We start from the raw sequence: 23474 nt of genomic DNA on the forward strand, positions 1-23474 counted from the left end.
ACTAGAAACTCTTCCTGAGTCTCTCAGTCCTTGCCGCCAGTGTACAGTATCTGCTTCCTGAGCGAGGGTCCTTCAGTATTTTGGTGGTCTTGTCCTTACACCGCTTGGTATAGATGTCCCCTAGATTAGGGAGTTGCCAATACCAATGATATAATGATAAGTGTTACTTGCAGATTAATAATGTGGTCATTGTTTTGCATAAGTGGTCATTCATTTTAATACCGCATAGTATACAGCATACAGACATATCAAGTACACCGAATGTCGGAATGGCCTATTTAATTCAGTAGAACTTTCTGCAGTATTCCGAGAGGCTGTATAATAAGATGTACATTTGTTACATGAAGATGTGGTGGGATCTGGGACAACCCATCACATTGTGAACTAAAAAGTCCTTGAGTTCTGCTCTGTTTCAACCCTCTCTGGTAAAATTGCACCATGCGTTGGGTTTTCCCCAGATCCCATCACATATACAGTACTTATGCATATGTACACATATACATATACATACACACATTGCCACATAGTTTTAGATGTGACAGTCATCCTGAGGTTGACTTTTTGCCTAGGTGATAAGGGACAGAAACACCAAAGCAGGACGCGATTCCCTCACAGCAGGTGTTGTGGCCTGCTGTCCCAGATGTCCCCTTGTCGGGGTAGTAAACGAAGCAAGTCCTTGTGTTGGGAGATCAGAGAGAAGTGTTTTATTGTTTTTTCTACTTTGCTGGCACTTTTATATAAAGGGATTCACAGCGACCAACAGCAGGGTCAGTCCTCCTGGAGCACCTCAGGGTTAAGAGCCTTGCTCAAGGACAAAGCCGTGGCTGGCAGGAACCGAACCCACAACTTTCTGGCTACTGCATGCTAGTCCAGTTCCTTAGCCGCTTCACCCCCCACATGCAGTTAAATTGCCCTTTGACCCCGTGCTCAGAATTAAGCCCACATTGATAGTGGCTGACGTGAGAGCTGTGTGAATGTGATGTGTTGTAGTTCTTTTGTTTAGAAATCTGTGAATTTCATCATTTTCAGAGAGCATTCTGCCCCCATGTCCTCTAATAGCGTTACCTAAGGGAACTATAGGAATATTATAGTATTTTGGGACAAAATATTATGGTAATCTATAGGACTAACAGGTATAAATAAAATATTATGGTAATCTATAGGACTAATAGGTATAAATAAAATAGTATGGCAATCTATATGACTAATAGGTATCATAGACATACTATAGAAGTAGCTTTAACCTAACATAATCTAATCCTATAACATTATCTGGCTGTAGGATAAGACTACTATAGGAACACTATGGGAATAAGTACAGTATCTAACCCTATATCATTATCTGGCTGTAGGATGAGACTACTATAGGAACACTATGGGAATAAGTACATTATAGAAGTATTTTACGCTAGCCTATCACTACCATATAATTAATTGTATGGTGTTCCTATATTTTTTTTTCCGTAAGGCTGTGTGTTTCTCACTGTGTGAGCTGGGGCACACACCTCTTTCTTCCAGAATCTCTTGAGAACCCACCACTTCCAAGAGCACCACTACAAACCTAACACACTTGCCCAACTCACACTTACTTCGTCTTCACCCACTTGGCCTACTTATCTTTCCTGACTACTTTTTTTAGTTGCCACCTACACTCCTGCACAATATCAGCCTCTGGTTAGTTTGTACTTTATGTAAACATAGACAACAAACATATCTATTGTTAATCTGAAGTCTCTTTTTTACACTGTAGCATGATTGTGAGTCTTTATTTTTAGCGTTTATTATGCTAAAAGTGAACGGTAAGTGAATAAATGTGAATGTACTTCTCAGGCCCTGATATTAACACAGACGGCTTTGGTCTGGAAACGTGCCGCAACATGATCAACCTTCTGGACGTATCCTCGCAAGTGCCTAATATATTACACATTTCCATTGAGAATTATGTATTTGAGTTTGTTTGAATTTGTTTTGACGAATGGTAAAGTGAAAATAGATATTTCAAAGCATCCTTATCGCGTTGTTGTTCTAACCATGAAAAAAAAACCCTTGTATTTCTTTAACCAACCTTTCACAGAAAGATGGCAATGGGACACTCGGTCTGGTGGAGTTTAAGACCTTGTGGGCCAAGATAGAGAAATATCTGGTGTGTGTGTGTGTGTGTGACCTGGATTCCATCTTACAGTTCTCTACAACATTCAGTGAAATCATTACACATATTGCAATGACAGAACCATGAAAACTCTTAATGTTTTGGACCTATCTTTGATTAAGCAGGATGTGTGCATTCATGAGTGTATATCTGTATGTGTATGTGTATATGGATGTGTGTGTGTGTGTGTGTATGTGTGTGCATGTGGAGATAGAAGATTTATCGTCAGCGAGATGAGGACAATTCTGGCACCATGAGCTCAACTGAGATGAGAGCAGCTGTAGAGGAAGCTGGTGAGACACACACACACACACACACACACACACACACACACACACACTCACACCACACACACACATTAACACACACACACACACACACTCACACACACACACACCACACACACACACACACACACACACACACACACACTAACACACACACACCACACACACATTAGCACACACACACACACACACACACATTAACACACACACACACACACACACACCACCACACACATTAGCACACACACACACACCACACACCACACACACACACACACAAACACACACACACACACACACACACACACACACACAATAACACACACACACACACACACACACACACACACACACACACACACACACACACACACACACACCACACACACACATTAGCACACACACACACACACACAACACACATTAGCACACACACACACACACACACACACACACATTAGCACAATACACACACCAAGACACACACACATACACACGCATTAACACACACACACACACATACACACACACACACACACACACACACACACACACACATACACACACACACATTAGCCAAACACACACACATCATCACACATTAGCACAAACACACACACACACATTATTGCACACACCACACCACACATTAGCACACACACATACACTCCCCATAGTTACACACACACCCACACACAAAGATTACATGCACACACCACACACATACTCATAATAATACACACACACACACCATTATTACATTACACACACACACACACCACACACATTAGCACACACACACACACATTCAAACAAAAACATTTATGCGCATGTCTGCTTAAGTATGTGGAGCTTTTCTGAGTGTGTAAATGTGTGTATGTGTGTGTGTATGTGTGTGTGTGAGTGTGTGATTGTGTGTGAATATACATGTGTGTGTGTGTGTATGTGTGTGTGTGTGTGTGTGTGTGTGCTAATGTGTGTGGTGTGTGCTAATGTGTGGTGTGTGTGTGTGTGGTGTGTGTGTGTGTGCTAATGTGTGTGTGTGTGTGTGTGTGTGCGTGTGTTTGTGCGTGCATGTGTTCGTGTGTGCGTGAGTGTGTGTGCATGCATGCATGCGTTTGTGTGTTTGTGTGCATGTGCGTGTGTGTGTTTGTGTGTGTGTTCGTGTGTGTGTCCATCAGGTTTCTCTCTGAATAATCCTCTACACCAGATCCTGGTGACCCGTTTCAGTAATGCTGACCTCACCATTGACTTCGACAATTTTGTGAGCTGCCTGATACGGCTGGAGTCCATGTTCCGTAAGTATCTCTCTCTTTCTGTTTTCTCTCTCTCTTCCTCTCTCTCTCTCTCTGTGGGTCTCTGTGTGACTCTTTGGCATTGTACGAAAACATTAAAGCAATAATATTTCATTTAAAAGAAATTAAGCAATAAAATATCACTGACCATAAATATTATTAGATGATGTTTACACGTGATGAATGTAGACATGCATTACTACCTGTTATGTATCTATTTTTAATAACTTTTTCTCTGTAAATTCCATGATGACTTAATGATATAATTTTTCCTCCCACTCTAGACATATTTCAAACTCTGGACACGGATAATTCAGGAAAGGTTGAGTTCAACATGTTTCAGGTGGGTCGGCTGTAACTCTTCTGCCAAAATCAGACAAAAGCAAAAATGCCTTTACACAACAAAATACATACATTACGTTTTATATAATTACCATTGCAATGGTCTGGACGCTTTATGTGTGTGTGTGTGGCTCGATGGTGTTTTATGCCCCCAACGTCGTCTTCCAGGCAGCGCTGCCACCGCTGAAAGGCACCTAATCCTAAACCTAACCCCAACCCTAACCCATGCCTAACCCTAGTGCCTTTCAGGCAGCGCTGCCTTGAAGACAACATTAGGGGAAACGTGTGTGTGTGTGTGTGTGTGTGTGTGTGTGTGTGATGTGAAGGATAAATATGTAAAGTGCTATGAGTACTTGGAGGGGTTGCTACATAAATGCAGTCCATTCATTCACCAATCTATTGTCATGGGAATAATTTATCATAATTTGAATTCCAATTTGAATTAATATTTTGTGTTTTATCTCCCCCTAGTGGCTGTATTTGACCCTGCTGTGAATTTCAAACTGATATACCAAATGATCACCAGGGTGGCGCTCTCCACTCACAAGTTACTTCTTCTGGACACTGTTACTGTACTGCCCCATCACCGTGCACACAGCTCTTTTACTTCAGTTTATTTTATTTTATTTTATTTTTTTTGCTGATTGTAGGCTATTGGAGTTAGACCATGTCACATATTTGCAATCAATACACAAAAAGGTCTTATCTTTCCATCCTGTATTCTGCTCTTGTTGACAATGTTGCAATTAGTCAATAGGCTTATACAACTGAATAATTCTAATTAACTAGCATCAGTTATGCAGCACCTTAGTAATAGCCATCATGTTATCAACGGTCCAACACAAACTTTTATATTTTTGTACAATAAAAGTAATTTTAATATTTTCTGTTAAGGTATTACCACTTGTTGTATGTAATGTTTATTGCCAAAACCCCCACGCATACATTTAGCCACATCAAGGTAGGAATTTCACGGCGGCCACAACGGCCATGGTCATCGTTGACCCTTGCGTTGGCCATGATGCCCCTTTGAAAATCAAAGGTTTATAGGCCACTGTGGCCTTGGTCCCCCTTCTGTCAATATTCTGCTTTGCGTCTGTCTAATAGCGATTGTCATTTAGCCATATTAATGGTGAGCTTTTTTGTCAACAAAGCAACGTCTTCTGAAAAGTAATGGCAATACATGACATTGACACACAACATTATCCACAAACACTACAACACATACCCATATGCACTGAAAAGAAAAGTTTTGGATGAACAAATTATTTTTCTTTGAGACTCCTGGAATTTATAAAAAGAAAATGACTCAAAAAAAGAGCCATAATAACCAGCCAGTGAACCTTAGTCATGGGTTCTGTTGCCGTTTTCACAGAGTGCTTTTGCGCGTGTGTGTGATTTCACGGAACGCTCTGATTCAAACCACCGCACTGCTGAACCAATTTGTCAAAGATTGTGCAGGTGTAAAGAAACATCGACACACACACACACAAAGCACAGTAAAAGGCAACAGGTCTTCAACAGAAAGGGCAACGTTGCAGTGAGAGAGGAAGAGGATAGGAGGAGTGAAGATAAGACAGGAAGAAAGAAGTGTGAACCAAGAATTCCCCAGGCCAATGTGTGTGTGTGTGTGTGTGTGTGTGTGTGTGTGTGTTAAAGGGTGAATAAGAAACATACAAGTGCTATAAAGTGCTAAACATGTAGCTGTCCATTCACCTATTGTCCTGGGAAATTACAGTTTTTCATAATTGCTAATACACTAAACCCCATTTTCTGAACCAAATGCTCAGTGGCCTGAACACATGATGATATATAAACAGTTTCCACTTAGTATTTTGATCATAACAATTACTTTAGGTCCCTAATGTTATTTATCTTCCAATGCGGACTAAGGAACACACTATGATAATATTACCATGATATCATCACTTTATAGTCCAAAATACAAATAAAAATAAATAAAATAATAAATAAAAATAAAATAAAAATGTATTTTTTGTTTACCCCCCCAACCCCTATTTTGAGTTTCTGCTCGAAATTGCACACTACTAACAATGACCCGGTTTCCACATACTTTGACTTATATTCAAGTGCTTGACCTCTTTTGAAAGCAGAGGCCTAGTAGATTATTTTGGTACCAATAGATTGACTGTGTGATGAACTGACAGAGAGTGGCAAAGGGTAGAATATTTTAGGCGGTTTTGTACATCTCTGGAAATTACCACATTCTGCCCTCTTGGTCATGTTTGGTGTCCGAGCTTTTAAATGGTGTATAATATTACTATGCTACATAGCAATATGGTGCATACAATTGATTTAGAATGTTGGGGGGAGGTGGGGGGCACTGCAATTTCTTTTTAAGTGTAGGTGATGATTCATGCAGTGAGTAGAGGGTTAACTAGATCCTGGCGACAATTTTCCCCTAGGTGGCGATATTGGCCATGTCACCTATTTACAACTGGTATTTAACACAGAGAAAAAGGCTTTATCTCTCTTCATTCTGTATTCTGCTGTTAACTGTTGACATTGTTGTAATTAGTCAATAGACTTATACTGGTAAATAATTATAATCATCTATCTAGCTTGTGTACAGAGTTAGTACAAGGAGTTGCAAACATCTAAGGAGAGATATTGCTAGGGGATTAATGGCCATACATACATGCCATGATATACTTAAATACATGTGCATGTATAATGCATAAAGCACCTTAGTAATGACCATCAAAGTTATCAATGGTCAACAACACACAATTTTCTATTTTTGTACAATAACATAAATACTGTACTTAAAGTAGTTGTATTTTTGTGTCTAAAGACACTGCACATCAATCAGGCCTAAGACGACTATAGGTAGAGGAAGAGGGAGGCCTGCAAGAGCACATTAAAGGTCTCATTCACAGAGAAACCGTTTAATACTTGTTCCTTTCGAAATACTATAGCTCACTCCAAGTTGCATATGCATGCTGCTCGTGAAAATGATCTTCTACCTCCATTGCCCGCATTAGCCAATGAAAGAAAATACACGGAAAAACAAGCGAATCAGAAAGAGCCCTTCCCTGTGACCCAGAGGGGAAAAACAATTATTCATGGCCTCGCCCACCTTGGCTTGTGACCACCCACAGGAAGACAGGAAGATTTTGGCTAGGAGATTGTCTCTCTGCAGCTAGTAGGAGCTAACAGCAAGTTGTTAACATGGCGGAGCAAATTTGTGCCTGTGTTATTTGTGGCAATAACACATCAATGTTGCATGTCTTGCCTTAAAGAAGAGTTGAGGAAGAAATGGTTGGAATTTATCGTTGGAACACCACCACCGAAGTATAGTGCAACATTAGGTCTGTGTTCCAATAATTTCGACCACACTCACTGTGCCTGCCTACAGTTAGAAAGTGGTTTTGCATCGATGTTCTGAAAACCTGGACCTGTACGTCACGGCGATCGACCACCAGCTCACAGGCTGTAAGTACAAACAAACTTTTCCACCTAACGACTGTTACAAAATAGCATGTTCATATTCTTCGCTAGCATGCATGAAAAAGGGCACAAGCTAGGCTTAGGCTAGCCTATATTACAGGAAGCTACACCAGGCACGTAACTGAAGTGTTCTGTTCGCGACGTGTAAAATCAGAGAATGTCTAATAGGAAGGGCTCTGGTAAAATCCATTAGAGCAATGGTCGTACGTTTTTGAACGCAGCCTACTGGCCACGCGCCAGGTGTAGCTACTTCCATTGATTAGACCTATTGGAAGCTAATTGTTGCAGACGACGCAACGGAATGCTTCAGTTACGTGCCTGGTGTAGCTACACTCATAAGAAACTGTATGACCACACTACCCAGAGATTTAGCTTGTTGAACCTATAATCTTCTAACCTAAGTGTTAAACCACAAAAAATAATATTGGCAACAATATCTTATGCTCAACTAAGGATTGGTATTGTTCTAGTCTAAACAGGGAAAATCATCAATACCCGTGCACTATTAGGCTAAGTTGCTATCACTAGAGCCCAGGTATTTACACTTCAGTCTAATTTATGTCTTCTTGCCATTATTACATTGGCCTTTGTAGGCCTACAATGATGTTTTGTTTGATTACTTGCTGTTTACTTAGTGTTTTGTATGTCTTCCAGAGCACATCCTCATGTTGGGCTACACAGCTTTCTAGCCTACACTAGGTCATCACGTTAGAAGCAAAGGTTTGTGATCTAACTTTTATTGTTGTGCTAGTTAGTTTCTAGAAGTCTTTTTCTAGTAGGCTAATACAGGTTCTTATGTGCTCGTCAATGTTTGGGAAAGTCAATTCATGGGTTTCATCAGGTCACTTTCCACAGGTGTATAAAATCAGTACTTCGATTATGAATGCAGACTGCATGGTGCTTGATTAATACACCTGTGTAAATGGACCTGTTGAAACCCATGAATTGCATAACAGATATAATTGATATTACTGAATGTCTTCTTGTGGGTGTGCTACTTAGTAAATCATACGCCTTACCACAGTCACTAAAATATGTTTGTTTCCATTGTGCCAGTACAGTTTTGTGTGAGATAGTGAATGTCCTATGTACTATTAGTATCTTGTAACTTGACAGTAATACACATTTATTTACTTTAGGTACCCAAACAGAATACTTAATGAAAAGTATGAGTATTTATACAAGCACTTCGGATACACCATGGACATGGGGGCTTCTACCTCTACTCCCATCAAGCCTGTTCATCCAAGGCCAGCTAGAAGACCTCGGGTTGATCAAGAGGAGGAGGATGAAAGTGACATCTCCACAATAACACCTGATGGCTCCACCTATGGCCCAGCGCCATCAATGAGCAATGTAATAGAATCATCACAGCCAACGAATGTGTTGTGTGTTGTCCCTTCGGATACCCAGGACAACACAAGCCGAAACAACAACTCAGACCTTTTTTCCTAAATAATCCCAGCACCATCTTACAAAGGATCTGTAGGCCAGATGTCTGCATCGTCTGGCAAAAAGAGGACATTGTTAATTCTGTGCATAGTTCGGATGGTCTTGTTTTGTGTTTGCATTATTTTAATAGACTGCAATATTACTATGTGTCAGTGTTTCTCAAACTTTTTCAGACCAAGGACCACTTAAACAATAATAATTTAAACAAAAAAAAAAAAGATCACTGACCACCTAGAAAAAAAACAAAAAACAGTAGACCTACTTCAACAGTCTATTACACAATAGGCCTTCTCACTAAACCACCTTGCTTATTGTCTTTGCACCATGCTTATGCTGTCAGAGGATTCATATGATTTAAACTGGCATACTGTAGGTTACATGAGTGTTGCAGAACTGTTTGGATTTACTGTACATACAAGTTGGCTCAATATTGCAAACAACTCATCTATTATATTTTACCACATCTACTTGTGGAACACTTGACAGAGCTTGCGGACCACACTTTGAGTACCACTGCTGTATGTAAATATAATAAAGCTATTTATTGAAAATTGACCTGTTTTGTAGATTAGTTTTAGGAGTTGCATCAGTTTTTGTCCCTTTTAGGCTAAAGGTTTATCTTACCTTTCATATGTCTCACAGGGGGCCATAGTCGTCATAGTCGAATGTTTAGTGCATTTTGAAGGGAGTACATTATGTTAAGGCAGACTGGTTCTAATCCTGGGTACAGGGTCATACAGACAACAGGGGTACTGGTGTTGCCCATTTTTCTAACCACATGAGCAATCCCCTTATGAAAAAGTAGTATAGGAATCTTATAGTATTTGGGACAAAATATTATAGTAATCTTATGAATATTTATTATAGGAATAATTGGGACATTAGTACTACTAATAACTCTATAATATCCAGTAACGGCTATAGTTTTTCTATAGTAGTCTTATACTATAAGATTCCTATAGTACTTTTTCCTAAGGGGTCATACGTGACAGAAAACAACTTGAGTAGGCTAACCTCTGCCAATGTAGGCCATCAAAGCCATAGTTTATACTCATTACTGGAGAAGTCTTGCAGCACACGTTCTCTGCTTCTGTGGGAATTCTGGTGCAATTCCAGCGAAATATAGCTAGGAGTAGGTAAGTGTGTTTGCATTTAGATGGACCCTGTCCATGCCTGCCCAAACTGAAAATACATTTATGGTTAAGGGTGAAAAACAAATTGAAGTAAAATAAAAACCAACTAGACCAAAATATGTGGGTAAGTTGAGGCTAATAACAATTCTTATACATTGAGGCATTATGCCAAAAGTGTGTAATTGATTTGTGAATACAGATTTCACACTATTCAATTACACTGATGTAATGTTCATTAAACAAGAATTGATATAAATCAAATGTAACTCTCCATCAAAGGGAATGGCCTACCAATGATTGTTGGAAGCAGGAGACCATGGAGGATTCTAGGTGAAGGGGAGAGGTCAATGATATTTCCACATGGATGATCGTCCATGTCCTCTTGCTGCTATCTAGATTGACCAATAAACCAAAGCTTTGGGGTCACAACACCCAGTCCACAGACACCAAGATATCAATATCAGATCTGGGGGGTATTCCAAGTATGTGGTTTAGCGACAAACCTGGGTAAGTTAACTCAGAGTAAGTGGTAAGCCTTATACAACAAGAGCCCTATGGCATTGTTATGCTGGAAGAATGAAGCCATGCAGCTCTTCTATTAGGATGTTTACCACTTACTCTGAGTTAACTTACCCAGGTTTGTCACTAAACCACTTTGCATTTCATAAACAGACAGTACAGCATCTGTGCTTACCAAAATTAATCTTGAGGAATCAGTAGATGTGGAATGACAGAATCCTCAGGAAGGGTAGCCCACCCACAGGAGATGGTAGGCCTACTAAAAGTAAATGAAAGAAGTTTGAGTTCACTAATAAGAAGAGTAGATCCGTCGATCTCGTTGAGGCTTGGTTTCAACCCGCACGTCTTCCTCTTGACTTGTCTTGCCCACAATCCCTTTTGACACTGATTGAGTGTTTTGGAAAAAGACATTGTACATAACTGTTAGACTGAAGACCAGGAAACAGAACAGAACAGAACAGATGTATAACAATGAACAATGACAGTCAAATCTATGGACAAGGAACTTTATGGATAAATAGCATATAGAGCCATGCAGAGCTGTAAACAGAAAAGTTGTTAAACTCAAATTGTAGTAAAGACCACAGGTCAACACCCTCTATGGCCTGTATTGATTAGACTGGGGTTGCAAATTAGCCGACTAGAAACCTTTAATGTAACACATCTACGGACATTGTTATGGCATTGACTATGATGTATGTAATAATGTGCGCTGCATTGTCCCTGACAAATAAACTAATAAAAATAGCCTATACTAGCACCTTGTGAGAAGGCAGAACTGAATAGTTCACTCTGCGAGCACAAACTCACAAAAGGGGCTAGGTCATCTTACTAATGTTAGATTTGACTACTGCTAGCAACAATGCTAAGTCAACTACCTACAATCACGTCAGGTTTAACTAGGTATATTAGCCATTTAACCTCCAAATGAAGTTGAAGAATTCAACTCTTCAATGAAGAAAAACATATTTCCATTGATTGCCTCTATTACCTAGCTAACCAAGATAGATACAATGCTTACTAGAGAGTGGATTCTATATGGCTAGCATAATGATAATTGAGCTCATGTTCAAAATAGGAGTTCAACAAGCAACGACCAAAAAAAAAAAAAAAAAAAACATGAGCAGGTATGAATAAATAGGCAAACCTCCAAAGTAATGCATGTAAACAAACCATAAACGAGATATTTTGCATCTACTTACACACCGAGCAGAGAGGTTTATTTTATCAATATGGGCAGCAAGCATAGGCAGCAAGTTGGCAGTGTCGCAAAATAATGACATCAGGAAGAACTTCACATTTTCAAAGTTTAAGTAGCTAGACTTTCGCCACGAAGGGATATTTAATGATGTTAGAAAAAAGGCTATTTAAAATCTTTATATTGATCGTCCTCCAACTAAACAAATTCTGGATATATTAGTGGCTCTCAATTTTAAAAATAAAATAAAACATGGGTCTAAACTAAAAAAAAAGGATTTTTTTTTATGTATTACAAACGTAAACCTTTAGCATCGTGACCAAAAGGTTACCTAATTATCAAAATTTAAGTACTGCTATCAAACGGAAATTTCGTTAATTAGCCTACACCAAACCATTATTTATTTTAACTAAACTTATTTATGAAATAAAAAAATGATTTTGACAGGTGGCCGTGCGTGGCCATGTTGCTTGAGTGAGCGGATATGTGACAAGTTCCCCGGCTTCCTCGTGGCCGGTTTTGGGGAGGCGGAAAAGAAAAAAATTGACCTATGACCTTTCGTTCGGAAGTTATAGGCGTTTAAAGTTCCCCCATTGAAATGAATGAGAAAAATCTAAAATACTTACAGCACACTGCCCCCACCTACCCACACGCACACTACACACACACAGTCACTGCTACACTCCCCTCCCGCCCACACACACATCTTCATCACTCACATACATCATACATACAGTACTCTGCTTGCAATAGTAAGTCCCTTCACCATGCTTGCAGTACATTGCCCCCCCCCCCCCCCCTCTCCCCTACATACACAGCACATTATTTCATCAGGAAGCTTCTCCAACACACATCCCCAACATACTTACAGCACACTGTCATCACTCACATACATCATACATACAGTACTCTGCTTGCAATAGTAAGTCCCTTCACCATACTTGCAGTACACTGCCCCCTCTCCCCCTACATACACAGCACATTATTTCATCAGAAAGCTTCTCCAACACACATCCCCAACATACTTGCAGCACACTGTTGCCCCCCAATACACAGCACATTGTCTCATGAGGAAGCTTCTCCAACACACATATTGCACACTGCCCTCCCCCACATACACAGCACACTATGACATCTCCCCTGTCATCCCCCAACACACACACCAAGACCCCTGGCAGTTGGGTTAGCCCCTTGAGCCGTGGATCTGCCCAAGGTTTCTTCCTTGGTAAGGGAGTTTTCCTTGCCCCTGTTGCTCTTGGGTGCTCCTTGTTGATGCCCCCCATTCCAATCCTCCCCACCTTTCTTATGCAGCCCTTGCCACTTAATCTACTAAACCCCTCTTCTACTGCACTTTTTACCCCCCACTTTGCACAAATAGGCTGACACCAGACATAATTTCACTGCATTTCTTACTTCCAGTAACTATATGCATGTGACAATAAACTTCCTTGTATCCTTGTATCCTTGTATGTAGGCTACTGCGCATGTGTCACTAGCTGATTTTGCGTATGAATTCATACGCAATTCGGTATTAGTGTTGCGTACGGCTTCATACGCATTGCTTGTGAGATCGGGTTAAAACTCGGGTCAAGTCAGGTCAGATCAGTTCGTGTTCCAGATATGGAGAGCAGAAAGGTCATTTTTAATCACTAAATAAAAAAATGGCATTTATTTCTGTAAGGCGCACACCACTTATGTCTGTAAATGGCTCAGCCCCAGAGAATCCCTCCACCGTGGCAATGATATTGCCAGATTCAGGATAGTCTGCCCTACTCACACATGAAATTTATGTAGAGCTTGCTGTGGTGAGATACATGTCAAAATATAAGATTTTTTATAATACGCTTTTTATTTTTTAATTCTTTAAAAATCATAATAAAATGCTAGTACTAATACCTGAAATGATGGCAGATCTGGATAGCCTATACTCTGCCGGAAAAAAACAATATATAATATGTGTGTGTGGCACTTACAATGACCAGAATAAATCCTTATGAATAAAAGTGAAAATGCCCTAAAAAAACTAAGGTTTAAAATATACATATATTTAAAAAGTAGAATCCGTGCAAAAATACTTAAAAAACAATTATTTAATAAATATTTCATGAAAATATAAGTTGTATGTGTATGTGTTTATTAGTTCCAAAGTTTAATAAATTAGACACTGATGGCAGAGTGCTCTGTTTTAAGTCTTTTTTTCTCAACTAAAAATGCTTTGCGCTGGTTAGGGGGTACTTGGCTGAAAAAATATTTATCAGGGGGTACATCACTGAAAAAAGGTTGAGAACCACTGCAATAAAATATGTTTTTCCCATGAACCCCCAATAATACATGTAAATGTCTGTGTCAAACGTCTATGGAGTATGACATAAGTATGTCTGTATGTGTCATTCCTGTGCCTGTGGCCATGTAGGATGAAAAGCGGTATGGAAAATGTGAAAAAGAATTTCCCTAATGGGACAACAAATAAACTAACTAACATAAAATTTAAATTTGGTGTAAAAATTTAGAATAACAAATACAATTGAAATGCTTTTTTTCAGGTAACTTTTCATAATGATCTCAACACAAAAAGTGCAGGGAGCTCCCAAAAATATTTTAAAACATTAAACAAATCAATAATTGAATGCAAATTTTAGCTCCCTGAAGTTTTATAATGAAGTCTAATGTTCTTGCATATGGCCTAGGACGTTAGGCTACTCCGATGATTTGCATCACAAGTTCAGCTAATCAACACTGAAGGCTGACGCTACTGAATAGTTTGCCTTCTGACACCGGAGGCAAGCAGGAGTAGCCTAGTTGGTGCAATAAGTCACAATCCCCTACAATTAAGTAAAAAAAACACCACAATACAATCTATGACCATTCACAATTAATACACATTGATGCAGTGATGGATATAATGAGATAATGGTGTTTACTTGAAGCGACAGTGAGTAGCCTACTCGTATGAAAGGAATGTTTTAGGTATAGGCTGTTGGCCGAAGGTTATAATAACGTAATAACGTTGCCTACCGTTTAACTAATGGGCCATTTAGTAGCACTATCGAAAGCAAATTCATCTGTTGTTCCCCTCTGCAGTGTCCTGAACTACAGTCAATATTCTTAAAGTGGTCAGGGCTATAAATAATGGCGGTGTCTAATTTTTAGATCCGCATAAATATAATCTAACAAAAACACTATCTGCTTCTTAATTGTAGGCTATTTTAACTACATTTAAAAAATGTTTGAAGCTAGTCAAATAAGGTGATGTAGTCTCATTAGTTTCACTTGTTTGAAGCACACATTTAGCCTATGTTTCTGTATGGCGATAGCCTAATTCTCTGAGTAGCCTAGGGTAAGTATATAATATAAAAACACAACTAAGCAATAAGGACAGTAGAAGAATATACTAAATATACTAAAATACAAAGTATACTAACTAACACTTAATCTAAATCAATTCTAAACACAGTATCCACATAGTGGTGATTGATCAATCAGAGGCGCTTGCAATGACTGAGGCAGGGACTGAGCCTACAGGCTGTTTTCGTTGGTAACCCATTGTCAGTCAATAGTAAAAATAATCTACTGTGCATAACCACTGTGAAGTTTCACTTTACTAATGAGCTTAAATAATAGACAAGTGCAGATGTGTGTAGGCTACACTCCGCTAGGTTTTAGTAAAGCATGTGGAATACCTGTTCCATATGGTCTCACATGCAAGCAGATTCCTTCAAATGCACCGCTGACTATCCGATGCACTGTTTGAAGTTGCATTGCTTGCTGTTAAAGGGAATGGCAGCTGTCATTCTCAATGATTAGAATGATGTTACGCCCAAAACACACCCATGACCGATTAAGGAACGCCTTATTGCACTATCCACCCAACGTTTGATAACAAAACCACTTTGGACTGGACAACCCACTAAATTTAATTAAGCTATTTGCCAGTGACCATGTGTTTTAGATCGCCAAAGTATAGTCCATTCTGTAAAGATACACAAAATAGGTAACAGTAGTGTTAATCACAATATTTTGACAAAAAAAAAACACGGCCTCTGTACTGCAATGCAGTCTGTGAGTGTCCTGACTGCGAGTCTACAGTTCCAAGGCCTTGGCTCTATTGCCAAGAACATTTTCACTACTTGAACACAACAGGTAGGCCTGCTTTGAAAATGGAATAGGGAAAAACATAATTCCAGGTAAGCATTCAATAATGAATAGGCCTACAGATAATATAATAATATAATAAATGTGAAGTGAGCAGAATTTAAGCATGGCTACACGTGACATTTTTTACAAATGTTTTGAGTCAGCTGTTTTGAGTCAAGGCTATATATGCTTAGCCTATTGAATAACTTGATAATAGAGAAAACAAACCATTTTGTGGAATGATGCATCATATGAAATTTGCAGCGGTGTGACTCAAAAACAGTCTCTGATGGCCTATAAGTGACATCACACTGTCTGCCACTCGTTGCTTATCGCTGGTTATGCTTTGCATGTGTGGCATTCTGAGACGTTCTTTAATTCGGGACCATTATCGCTCGTTTCAATTTAAGACCTTGCAGTTGGAAATGTCGTTTGCTTATTCAAAGTTTAAAGACAGTCCAAAGTAGCCTGAGCTATTCGAAGTGTCCGTTTATTGCACATAATGACTACGTCATTTTGAAGAGCCACTGCATACCTGCGTGTGTGGCGTGTTGTTGCAAAATCCGCGGAGTTCACTTTATTGTTGAGGTCAGACATCTTACATTTTTACCCGTGTAACCTACACTGATTCAGCTCTGCCAAAGCCCTGCTTCTATCCTCACTGGTAGCTTACAGTACAGTGGTGTGTGGGAGGGGGAGTGGCTAGCGGCGAAAGCCAATGTGCTTCTTTGACCGATATATTTAACGACATCTTTTGCATTTCTTATTCAAACAACGTCAATTTGGCACTGCACTTACTCATGCCCATAGCAAGACACCTGCCAAGTTTGAAAGCAGTCTGACAAACGGTCAGCGAGATATGCGTGCCACAGACACACGTTTCTTGCTTTATAGATAGATGAACACTTTTCATTACACTTGATGAACACCATTCATCACTTTTCTACTCTGCTTTACTTCTAGCAGCCTACTGCGCATGCTACATACAGCTAAACTCATAATAACCTTTTACGGTCTGTAATAACCAAATTACTTGTTCATACCATTACAGGTAGCCTTCCACGTAGACTACTACACCACTGATCTGAGCTAAGTGCTACATTGTTTTGTTTCCTCAGCGCAACAACTGTAACTGCCTATTTTTAGAATGTATCCGCTGTAAAAAGTAGCCTAGCATTTTAGACATTCTCTGGGCAGGGCTTACTTTTTTGTGTTCTCGGATTGGTCCGTCGGAGTGTCACACTAACAGGTAGGGCTATGTAAATCACACAAACAGTCTTCGTCAAGGTCCTCTTCTGAACTATCCTTCTTCGTATCATAGTCGAATCAGCTTTGAAGATAGTAAGAATTCAGTATGTCAGGACGTGGAAAAGGCGGTAAAGGACTCGGAAAAGGAGGCGCTAAGCGTCATCGCAAGGTTCTCCGTGATAACATCCAGGGAATCACAAAACCCGCTATCCGCCGCCTGGCTCGCCGTGGTGGTGTGAAGCGTATCTCTGGTCTCATCTACGAGGAGACTCGTGGTGTACTGAAGGTTTTCCTGGAGAACGTGATTCGTGATGCTGTCACCTACACCGAGCACGCCAAGAGAAAGACTGTAACCGCTATGGATGTGGTCTATGCTCTGAAACGCCAGGGCCGCACTCTGTACGGCTTTGGTGGTTAAAGATATCTCCCCATCGACTTGAACCTAAAGGCTCTTTTAAGAGCCACCCAACTCGTTAACAAAAAGTCTATTCCAGGATGTTTTTTTTTTACACTGAGCTTTTCACGTATCATATAGGTATGCCCTAAATCTTAAATCAAAATAATTTGAAATGTAGTCATCCACCATCTTCTCACAATACAAGAAAACGATGACCACAAGAATTCCAAGGTCTGGTCACCAGATTTTAAATGCGGGAAAAAACTGCTATAGGGAGAGGGGTGGTCTACACGGTTTCGGTAGATTCATCTCAAAATATCAACATTTGAACATTTTCTGAAGGCACCCACAATTTCTGCTTTGGCTTCTATGCATATTCGTTAGTCGTTTCAAACAATTCAGCAGTTTACTGATCGAAATTGCATTCAATTTTTAATCGTATTGTATTTTGTTTTTTAATACTGAAATATAAAAAACTGAGTGTTGGGCGGTCATCACGTGTACGTGCCCCTCATATTACACGGAGTATTGAAAAACGGCGGAAACAGGGATATTACTTGGTTTTAGATTTACAAGAAAATCTGAAACAAATGCCTTTTTTCAGAAATATTGTGTGGCTCTTAAAAGAGCCTTTGTTGCGTAAAAAGGAACTTTGATTAATCTAAGCACGCTCCCCACGGATACGACGAGCCAGCTGGATGTCCTTGGGCATGATGGTGACTCTTTTGGCGTGGATGGCGCACAGGTTGGTGTCCTCGAACAGACCGACCAGGTAAGCCTCGCTGGCCTCCTGAAGAGCCATGACCGCAGAGCTTTGGAAGCGCAAATCGGTCTTAAAGTCCTGGGCGATTTCTCTGACCAGACGCTGGAAGGGCAACTTGCGGATCAGCAGCTCGGTGGACTTCTGGTAACGACGGATCTCTCTCAGAGCCACGGTACCAGGCCTGTAACGATGAGGCTTTTTCACGCCCCCGGTCGCTGGGGCGCTTTTACGGGCAGCCTTGGTGGCGAGCTGCTTCCTCGGGGCTTTGCCGCCGGTGGACTTACGAGCGGTCTGCTTTGTTCTTGCCATTTCTGTCACTCTCCTTAGAAAGTCTTTAGAAGTATGGCTTTAACGAACTGTTGTGTGAATTTATACCCTCCAGAATTTGGTTGGCCTCTAGTGATTGGGTAACCACCATGACCATGCTCAATAGCCATTGGACAACCTGCTTCATTTCCATGTGGCGCCTTAATTTTTTAAAGGAGTTAGACCAGCCTTCTCAGAAAGAGCGGGACATTTCTCATTTAATTGTTGTTTAACACCAAGTGGTCACATTTTATACATAAAAGAAGATTAACATACACTTATTTGTGTATACTCTTATTTGTACTCTTGGGTTTGATGTCAGTGTTTTAAATCCCCTCCAGAAAATGCATCTATAAACATAGTATGGCGTGTTGGCCTTATTGTTTTACACATCTAACAGTTTATTTCGAAAAGGTATTGTTTGACTACTGTCTGATCTTGCTGCCTTTGTTCCGTATTTGTGCTACCGTTATGCATAAGATCACTGTAATCTCACGTCCATGACTCATGCATGTTGTCACCGAGCTACGATGGCTGGTCTTAATGTGCCACACTAGCATTCGATGACCCGCATGAAACTTGTCCTTCATGTATACATGACGGGACTATTTTTAACTGAACTTTCTAGCAAAATAAACGCTATGTATATAAGATTATAGGGTTTACACAGGAATATATCAGCTTTCAAAAGATATATGGGTGGCTCTTAAAAGAGCCTTTTGATTTTTTTTGAAGACAAAGTGTTTTACTTTGACTTCTCAGTCTTCTTGGGCAGCAGCACAGCCTGGATGTTAGGCAACACACCACCCTGAGCGATGGTCACACCACCGAGCAGTTTGTTTAACTCCTCGTCATTACGGACAGCCAGCTGCAGATGTCGGGGAATGATACGGGTCTTCTTGTTGTCACGGGCAGCGTTGCCGGCCAACTCCAAGATCTCGGCAGTCAGATACTCGAGCACAGCGGCCAAGTAAACCGGTGCACCAGCGCCAACGCGCTGGGCATAGTTGCCTTTGCGCAGCAGTCTGTGTACACGGCCGACGGGAAACTGAAGTCCAGCCCTGGAAGAACGAGTCTTTGCCTTCGCCCTTGCCTTGCCTCCGGTTTTGCCTCTTCCACTCATTGTTGTTATGTCGATGTGATAATCTACAATACCCTAGCTCTATGCTACCAACTATTTATATAGTAAATAGTCGAACACTTCATTGGCTGAAAGAAACATACTGAGAGCCAATCGGAGCACAGAGATGGATAACAAGCCCTGCCCACATCTCCGTAATGGGTTCTGGCGCGATGTCATCTCTTTGTGAACGGCAGAGACTTTGTTCCAAGATATGATCATAAAATCCCTCCGTTATCGAAAAACATGTCAGTGTAAAGTGCACTAAAAGGCATACAACCAAAAGAAGCAATGGTAGATTTGTTTAGATGTAACGTTAACGTTATGACATGCCTAGTCCACCATCGTCCTTAATTTAACTTGGCTAAATATTAAGGAATACGAACCGAGCTGATATGAAATTTCAATTCTTGGGGCTTTTGGTAGCTTTGGTGGCCGCTGCAGGCTTGACTGCCTTCTTCGGAAACTTCTTGGCGGCTGCTGGTTTCTAGTCCGCAATCAGTTATCCTTGATTTTGGAATGTAACTGAACCAGAGAAATTAACAGCAAACCGACAGTCAAAAATCAGTTATCCTTGATTTGATTTGTCTGTAACTGACCAGTAGAAAAACAACAGCAAACCGACAGAAACCTCCAGTTCTGACACAGTGAGTGGTCAACAGCTTGGCCTCTACGCACTACTTAATAAATAAATGTATATATGATAAATGTAGCCTTTTTGATAGCAGGTTAACGTTACTATTTCGTTTGACTGGGTGTTATTACAATAGTAAACTGGGTCTGATGACATGTAACACTATTATTAACACAGTGATTTTTAATTTTGTGAGTCTGAACATTTTACTGAAAATTGGTACTTAATATTATTAACTTGGGAAAGCTGATGTGATTGAGCGTCGTAAAACACTAGGTCACCGAAGTGGTAGCATCTAAGAGTGAACTGTTTAATCACTGTAATAATGATGTTGGATTGACTGCATAAATTAGGTTGAAATAATGTTTTCATTGATTTGAGTGGGCGGCTCTTAAAAGAGCCTTTGTGGGCCCCCGCGGCGGTGGTTATTTTGCCTGCTTACTTCTTCTTGGGAGCTGCCTTCTTGGGCTTTGCGGCCTTGGGCTTGGCTGCCTTGGGCTTTGCGGCCTTTGCCTTCTTGGGGCTTTTTGCCTTCTTTGGGGGGGCCGGGGCTTCTTGGCCTTCTTGGGGCTTTTGGTAGCTTTCTTGGCCGCTGCAGGCTTCTTGACTGCCTTCTTCGGAGACTTCTTGGCGGCTGCTGGTTTCTTGGCCACTGCCTTCTTGGGCTTCTTTGCTGCGGCGGGCTTCTTGGCAGCGGGTTTCTTCGCCTTGGGAGCAGCCTTCTTGACGGCCTTCTTCGGCTCTGCCTTAGTCTTGTTCAGCTTGAAGGAGCCAGAAGCGCCGGTGCCCTTGGTCTGAACCAAAGTTCCCTTGGTAACGAGACTCTTGACGGCGATCTTGACGCGAGCGTTGTTTTTCTCAACGTCGTATCCACCAGCGGCCAAAGCCTTCTTCAATGCAGCCAAAGACACTCCTTTCTTCTCCTTCGATGCAGTTACAGCTTTGACGACAAGTTCACCGACACTTGGCCCGGCTTTCTTAGGACGGGGTGCTGCCTTCTTCTTGGGTGCTTTAGCCGGAGCTGCAGCTGGAGCGGGAGCAACTTCTGCCATTGTCTTCTCGATGTATTCAAACACGTCAGATCAACAGTTGAGAATGTGTGAGTGCCGTGCTTGTGAAGCGGGGTGACATTAAACTCACAATGAGAACCGTTTAGACTCCGTGGCATAAGCTCTGGGCTCACTGCACCCCGGCGAGCACCTAGTTGTGTTTTCTCCTCGCACATTTACACAGATAATTAGTCATAAAGTAGTGCCAAACTCAGAAATAAATCTCAGAGTGACACAGAAGAGTTTGTTTTCTTCTCGACGATCTAATGAAATCCGAGTTTTGTCCTTTTCCTTAGTCGTTCTAAACAGGAAAGCCAGTGCTGCAACGAGGAAATCGACTCGATATTGTGGGCTAAGGGGTGTTATAATGTGTAGAAAGTGTAGAAAATCAAGAGCAACAATATCCACATAACTCTGGAAGTAATAGCATGGGTCTCGTTAACTTGACTAATACATTTACGGCCTCTAAATGCTCTCCGGCTCTGGTCAATTTGTGGCTGTTTTGTGCTCAGTGAAACACACGAACAAACTGCAGCGCTGAACGACTAAGTTATTGCTAACTTAACGTTAACTTACAGTTCATGTGTGCAGCTGTGGGAAGTATGATTTAATGTTACGTCCATTTGATGTAAATTCTCAACGAAATATCATACATTATTTTAATAAATATGTAAAATATGATCATGCAGATAAGTTACACATCCACTGTCACAGGGGGGAGACCAGACATGGAGTATTTTGAACGTTGGACGGTGACTAGTAATACATACAGTCATTAGTCCTCAGTATTAATATTATTAATATCATGTTTACTACTTTTATTAACCATTGGTTTATAATGGTTTAATAACCATTATTATTATTATTTTTACTGTAATTATTAGTGTATTAAGGGGCATGATCATTGGTTTCTTTACAATACGTTAAGTATTACAATTTATAATTTACACAAGATAATAAGATTAAACTTCTCAAACCATACGTAGCATATACACTACAATGGATTCTGACTACTGACTTTAAAATTACGTTGTAAGATGCAGAAGATGGCGTTTATCCCTTTACCCCAAAACCCTTTATAGACAAAACATGCAAAGCAAACACAATATGAAAATGCATCTCTTAGTGGTTGAGCGATTTGGTGACGTCAATCCAAAGGCGGGATTATATAACGCAGTCTTCTCGTAGGTCGTTTTGACTAGTATAATAAGCACTCGCCCTCATTGAAACTTATTTGGTTCATTTGTCAAGTTCTGAAGTGCTAAGATGTCTGGACGTGGAAAAGGAGGCAAAGGTCTTGGAAAGGGAGGTGCTAAGCGCCATCGCAAGGTTCTCCGTGATAACATCCAGGGAATCACCAAACCCGCTATCCGCCGCCTGGCTCGCCGTGGTGGTGTGAAGCGTATTTCTGGTCTTATCTACGAGGAGACTCGTGGTGTGCTGAAGGTTTTCCTGGAGAATGTGATCCGTGATGCTGTCACCTACACCGAGCACGCCAAGAGAAAGACCGTCACCGCCATGGACGTGGTCTACGCTCTGAAACGCCAAGGCCGCACTCTGTACGGTTTTGGCGGTTGAATTTGCATCCATCAGAAATTTACACCAAAGGCTCTTTTAAGAGCCACCCACATTTCTCTGAAAAGGGCTTGATTCCATACGTATGTTTTTAAAAGCTCCTTTCAGACACCCAAGGTTGTTTTTTATACTTAATCGCTGTAGACAATATCAACAAAATATAGGTTCATTGCGGGAGCGGAAAAGGACAAGGCATTCAATATACTGAACTGCATATTAACATTATCATTTTGCAATACTATTGACATGCTGTTGTAAACGGCCTACACAATTTGAATTATTTTCTTGCTGTAAGTAACTGGATATACCTGCTATATTAATTAAGGAAAGTAATACTAGCCACTGCTCTGATCAATTATGTTTAACATGTTTAAACTGTATCTTCCCAGATATATTAAATGC

At 40.6% G+C, this 23474-nt stretch overlaps 5 protein-coding genes, 1 long non-coding RNA gene and 1 pseudogene across 9 annotated transcripts in view; 3 read left to right on the top strand and 4 right to left on the bottom strand.

Moving 5' to 3' along the window:
* LOC125297541 (calpain-2 catalytic subunit-like) overlaps positions 1 to 4970 on the top strand; it is a 35423-nt gene extending 30453 nt beyond the window's left edge. For 2 of the 4 annotated variants that reach the window (XM_048247946.1, XM_048247948.1), the window contains 7 exons: positions 570 to 668; positions 1831 to 1895; positions 2075 to 2143; positions 2364 to 2442; positions 3618 to 3734; positions 4016 to 4074; positions 4545 to 4970. In XM_048247946.1, coding sequence (XP_048103903.1) covers positions 570 to 668; positions 1831 to 1895; positions 2075 to 2143; positions 2364 to 2442; positions 3618 to 3734; positions 4016 to 4074; positions 4545 to 4568 — 512 coding nt within the window. In that variant the 3' untranslated portion in view covers positions 4569 to 4970. Of the gene's footprint in view, positions 1 to 569; positions 669 to 1830; positions 1896 to 2074; positions 2144 to 2359; positions 2443 to 3617; positions 3735 to 4015; positions 4075 to 4544 lie in introns of those variants that run through there. The other 2 variants (XM_048247947.1, XR_007194072.1) reach the window with 2 other exon arrangements.
* Positions 4971 to 10078: 5108 nt separating this feature from the next.
* On the bottom strand, positions 10079 to 11026 carry LOC125297649. The gene is made up of 3 exons (XR_007194088.1): positions 10824 to 11026; positions 10421 to 10521; positions 10079 to 10178 (listed from the first exon to the last, which is right to left on the bottom strand). It is a non-coding gene; the product is annotated as an uncharacterized LOC125297649 (long non-coding RNA).
* Positions 11027 to 17334: 6308 nt separating this feature from the next.
* On the top strand, positions 17335 to 17646 carry LOC125297627 (histone H4). The gene has a single exon (XM_048248083.1). It carries the CDS (start codon positions 17335 to 17337, stop codon positions 17644 to 17646), a length of 312 nt encoding a protein of 103 aa, XP_048104040.1.
* Positions 17647 to 18270: 624 nt separating this feature from the next.
* Positions 18271 to 18720, bottom strand: LOC125297600 (histone H3). Its single transcript, XM_048248053.1, has one exon. It carries the CDS (start codon positions 18695 to 18697, stop codon positions 18287 to 18289), a length of 411 nt encoding a protein of 136 aa, XP_048104010.1. The 5' UTR covers positions 18698 to 18720; the 3' UTR covers positions 18271 to 18286.
* Positions 18721 to 18904: 184 nt separating this feature from the next.
* Positions 18905 to 20139, bottom strand: LOC125297605 (histone H2A-like). Its single transcript, XM_048248060.1, has one exon. The coding sequence runs from the start codon at positions 19815 to 19817 to the stop codon at positions 19440 to 19442; it is 378 nt and encodes a 125-aa protein (XP_048104017.1). The 5' UTR covers positions 19818 to 20139; the 3' UTR covers positions 18905 to 19439.
* Positions 20140 to 20380: 241 nt separating this feature from the next.
* LOC125297591 lies at positions 20381 to 21536 on the bottom strand (annotated as a pseudogene).
* A 1212-nt stretch (positions 21537 to 22748) lies between these two features.
* LOC125297620 (histone H4) lies at positions 22749 to 23474 on the top strand. The gene has a single exon (XM_048248077.1). It carries the CDS (start codon positions 22764 to 22766, stop codon positions 23073 to 23075), a length of 312 nt encoding a protein of 103 aa, XP_048104034.1. The 5' UTR covers positions 22749 to 22763; the 3' UTR covers positions 23076 to 23474.

The sequence above is a fragment of the Alosa alosa genome, chromosome 7 (genome assembly GCF_017589495.1).
Source record: "Alosa alosa isolate M-15738 ecotype Scorff River chromosome 7, AALO_Geno_1.1, whole genome shotgun sequence".
In the NCBI taxonomy this organism is placed as follows: domain Eukaryota; kingdom Metazoa; phylum Chordata; class Actinopteri; order Clupeiformes; family Clupeidae; genus Alosa; species Alosa alosa.

Bases quoted from the DNA above. Each gene is read 5' to 3' on its own strand.
- LOC125297600 (XM_048248053.1), bottom strand. From the start codon at position 18,697: ATGGCAAGAACAAAGCAGACCGCTCGTAAGTCCACCGGCGGCAAAGCC.
- LOC125297620 (XM_048248077.1), top strand. From the start codon at position 22,764: ATGTCTGGACGTGGAAAAGGAGGCAAAGGTCTTGGAAAGGGAGGTGCT.
- LOC125297605 (XM_048248060.1), bottom strand. From the start codon at position 19,817: ATGAGTGGAAGAGGCAAAACCGGAGGCAAGGCAAGGGCGAAGGCAAAG.
- LOC125297627 (XM_048248083.1), top strand. From the start codon at position 17,335: ATGTCAGGACGTGGAAAAGGCGGTAAAGGACTCGGAAAAGGAGGCGCT.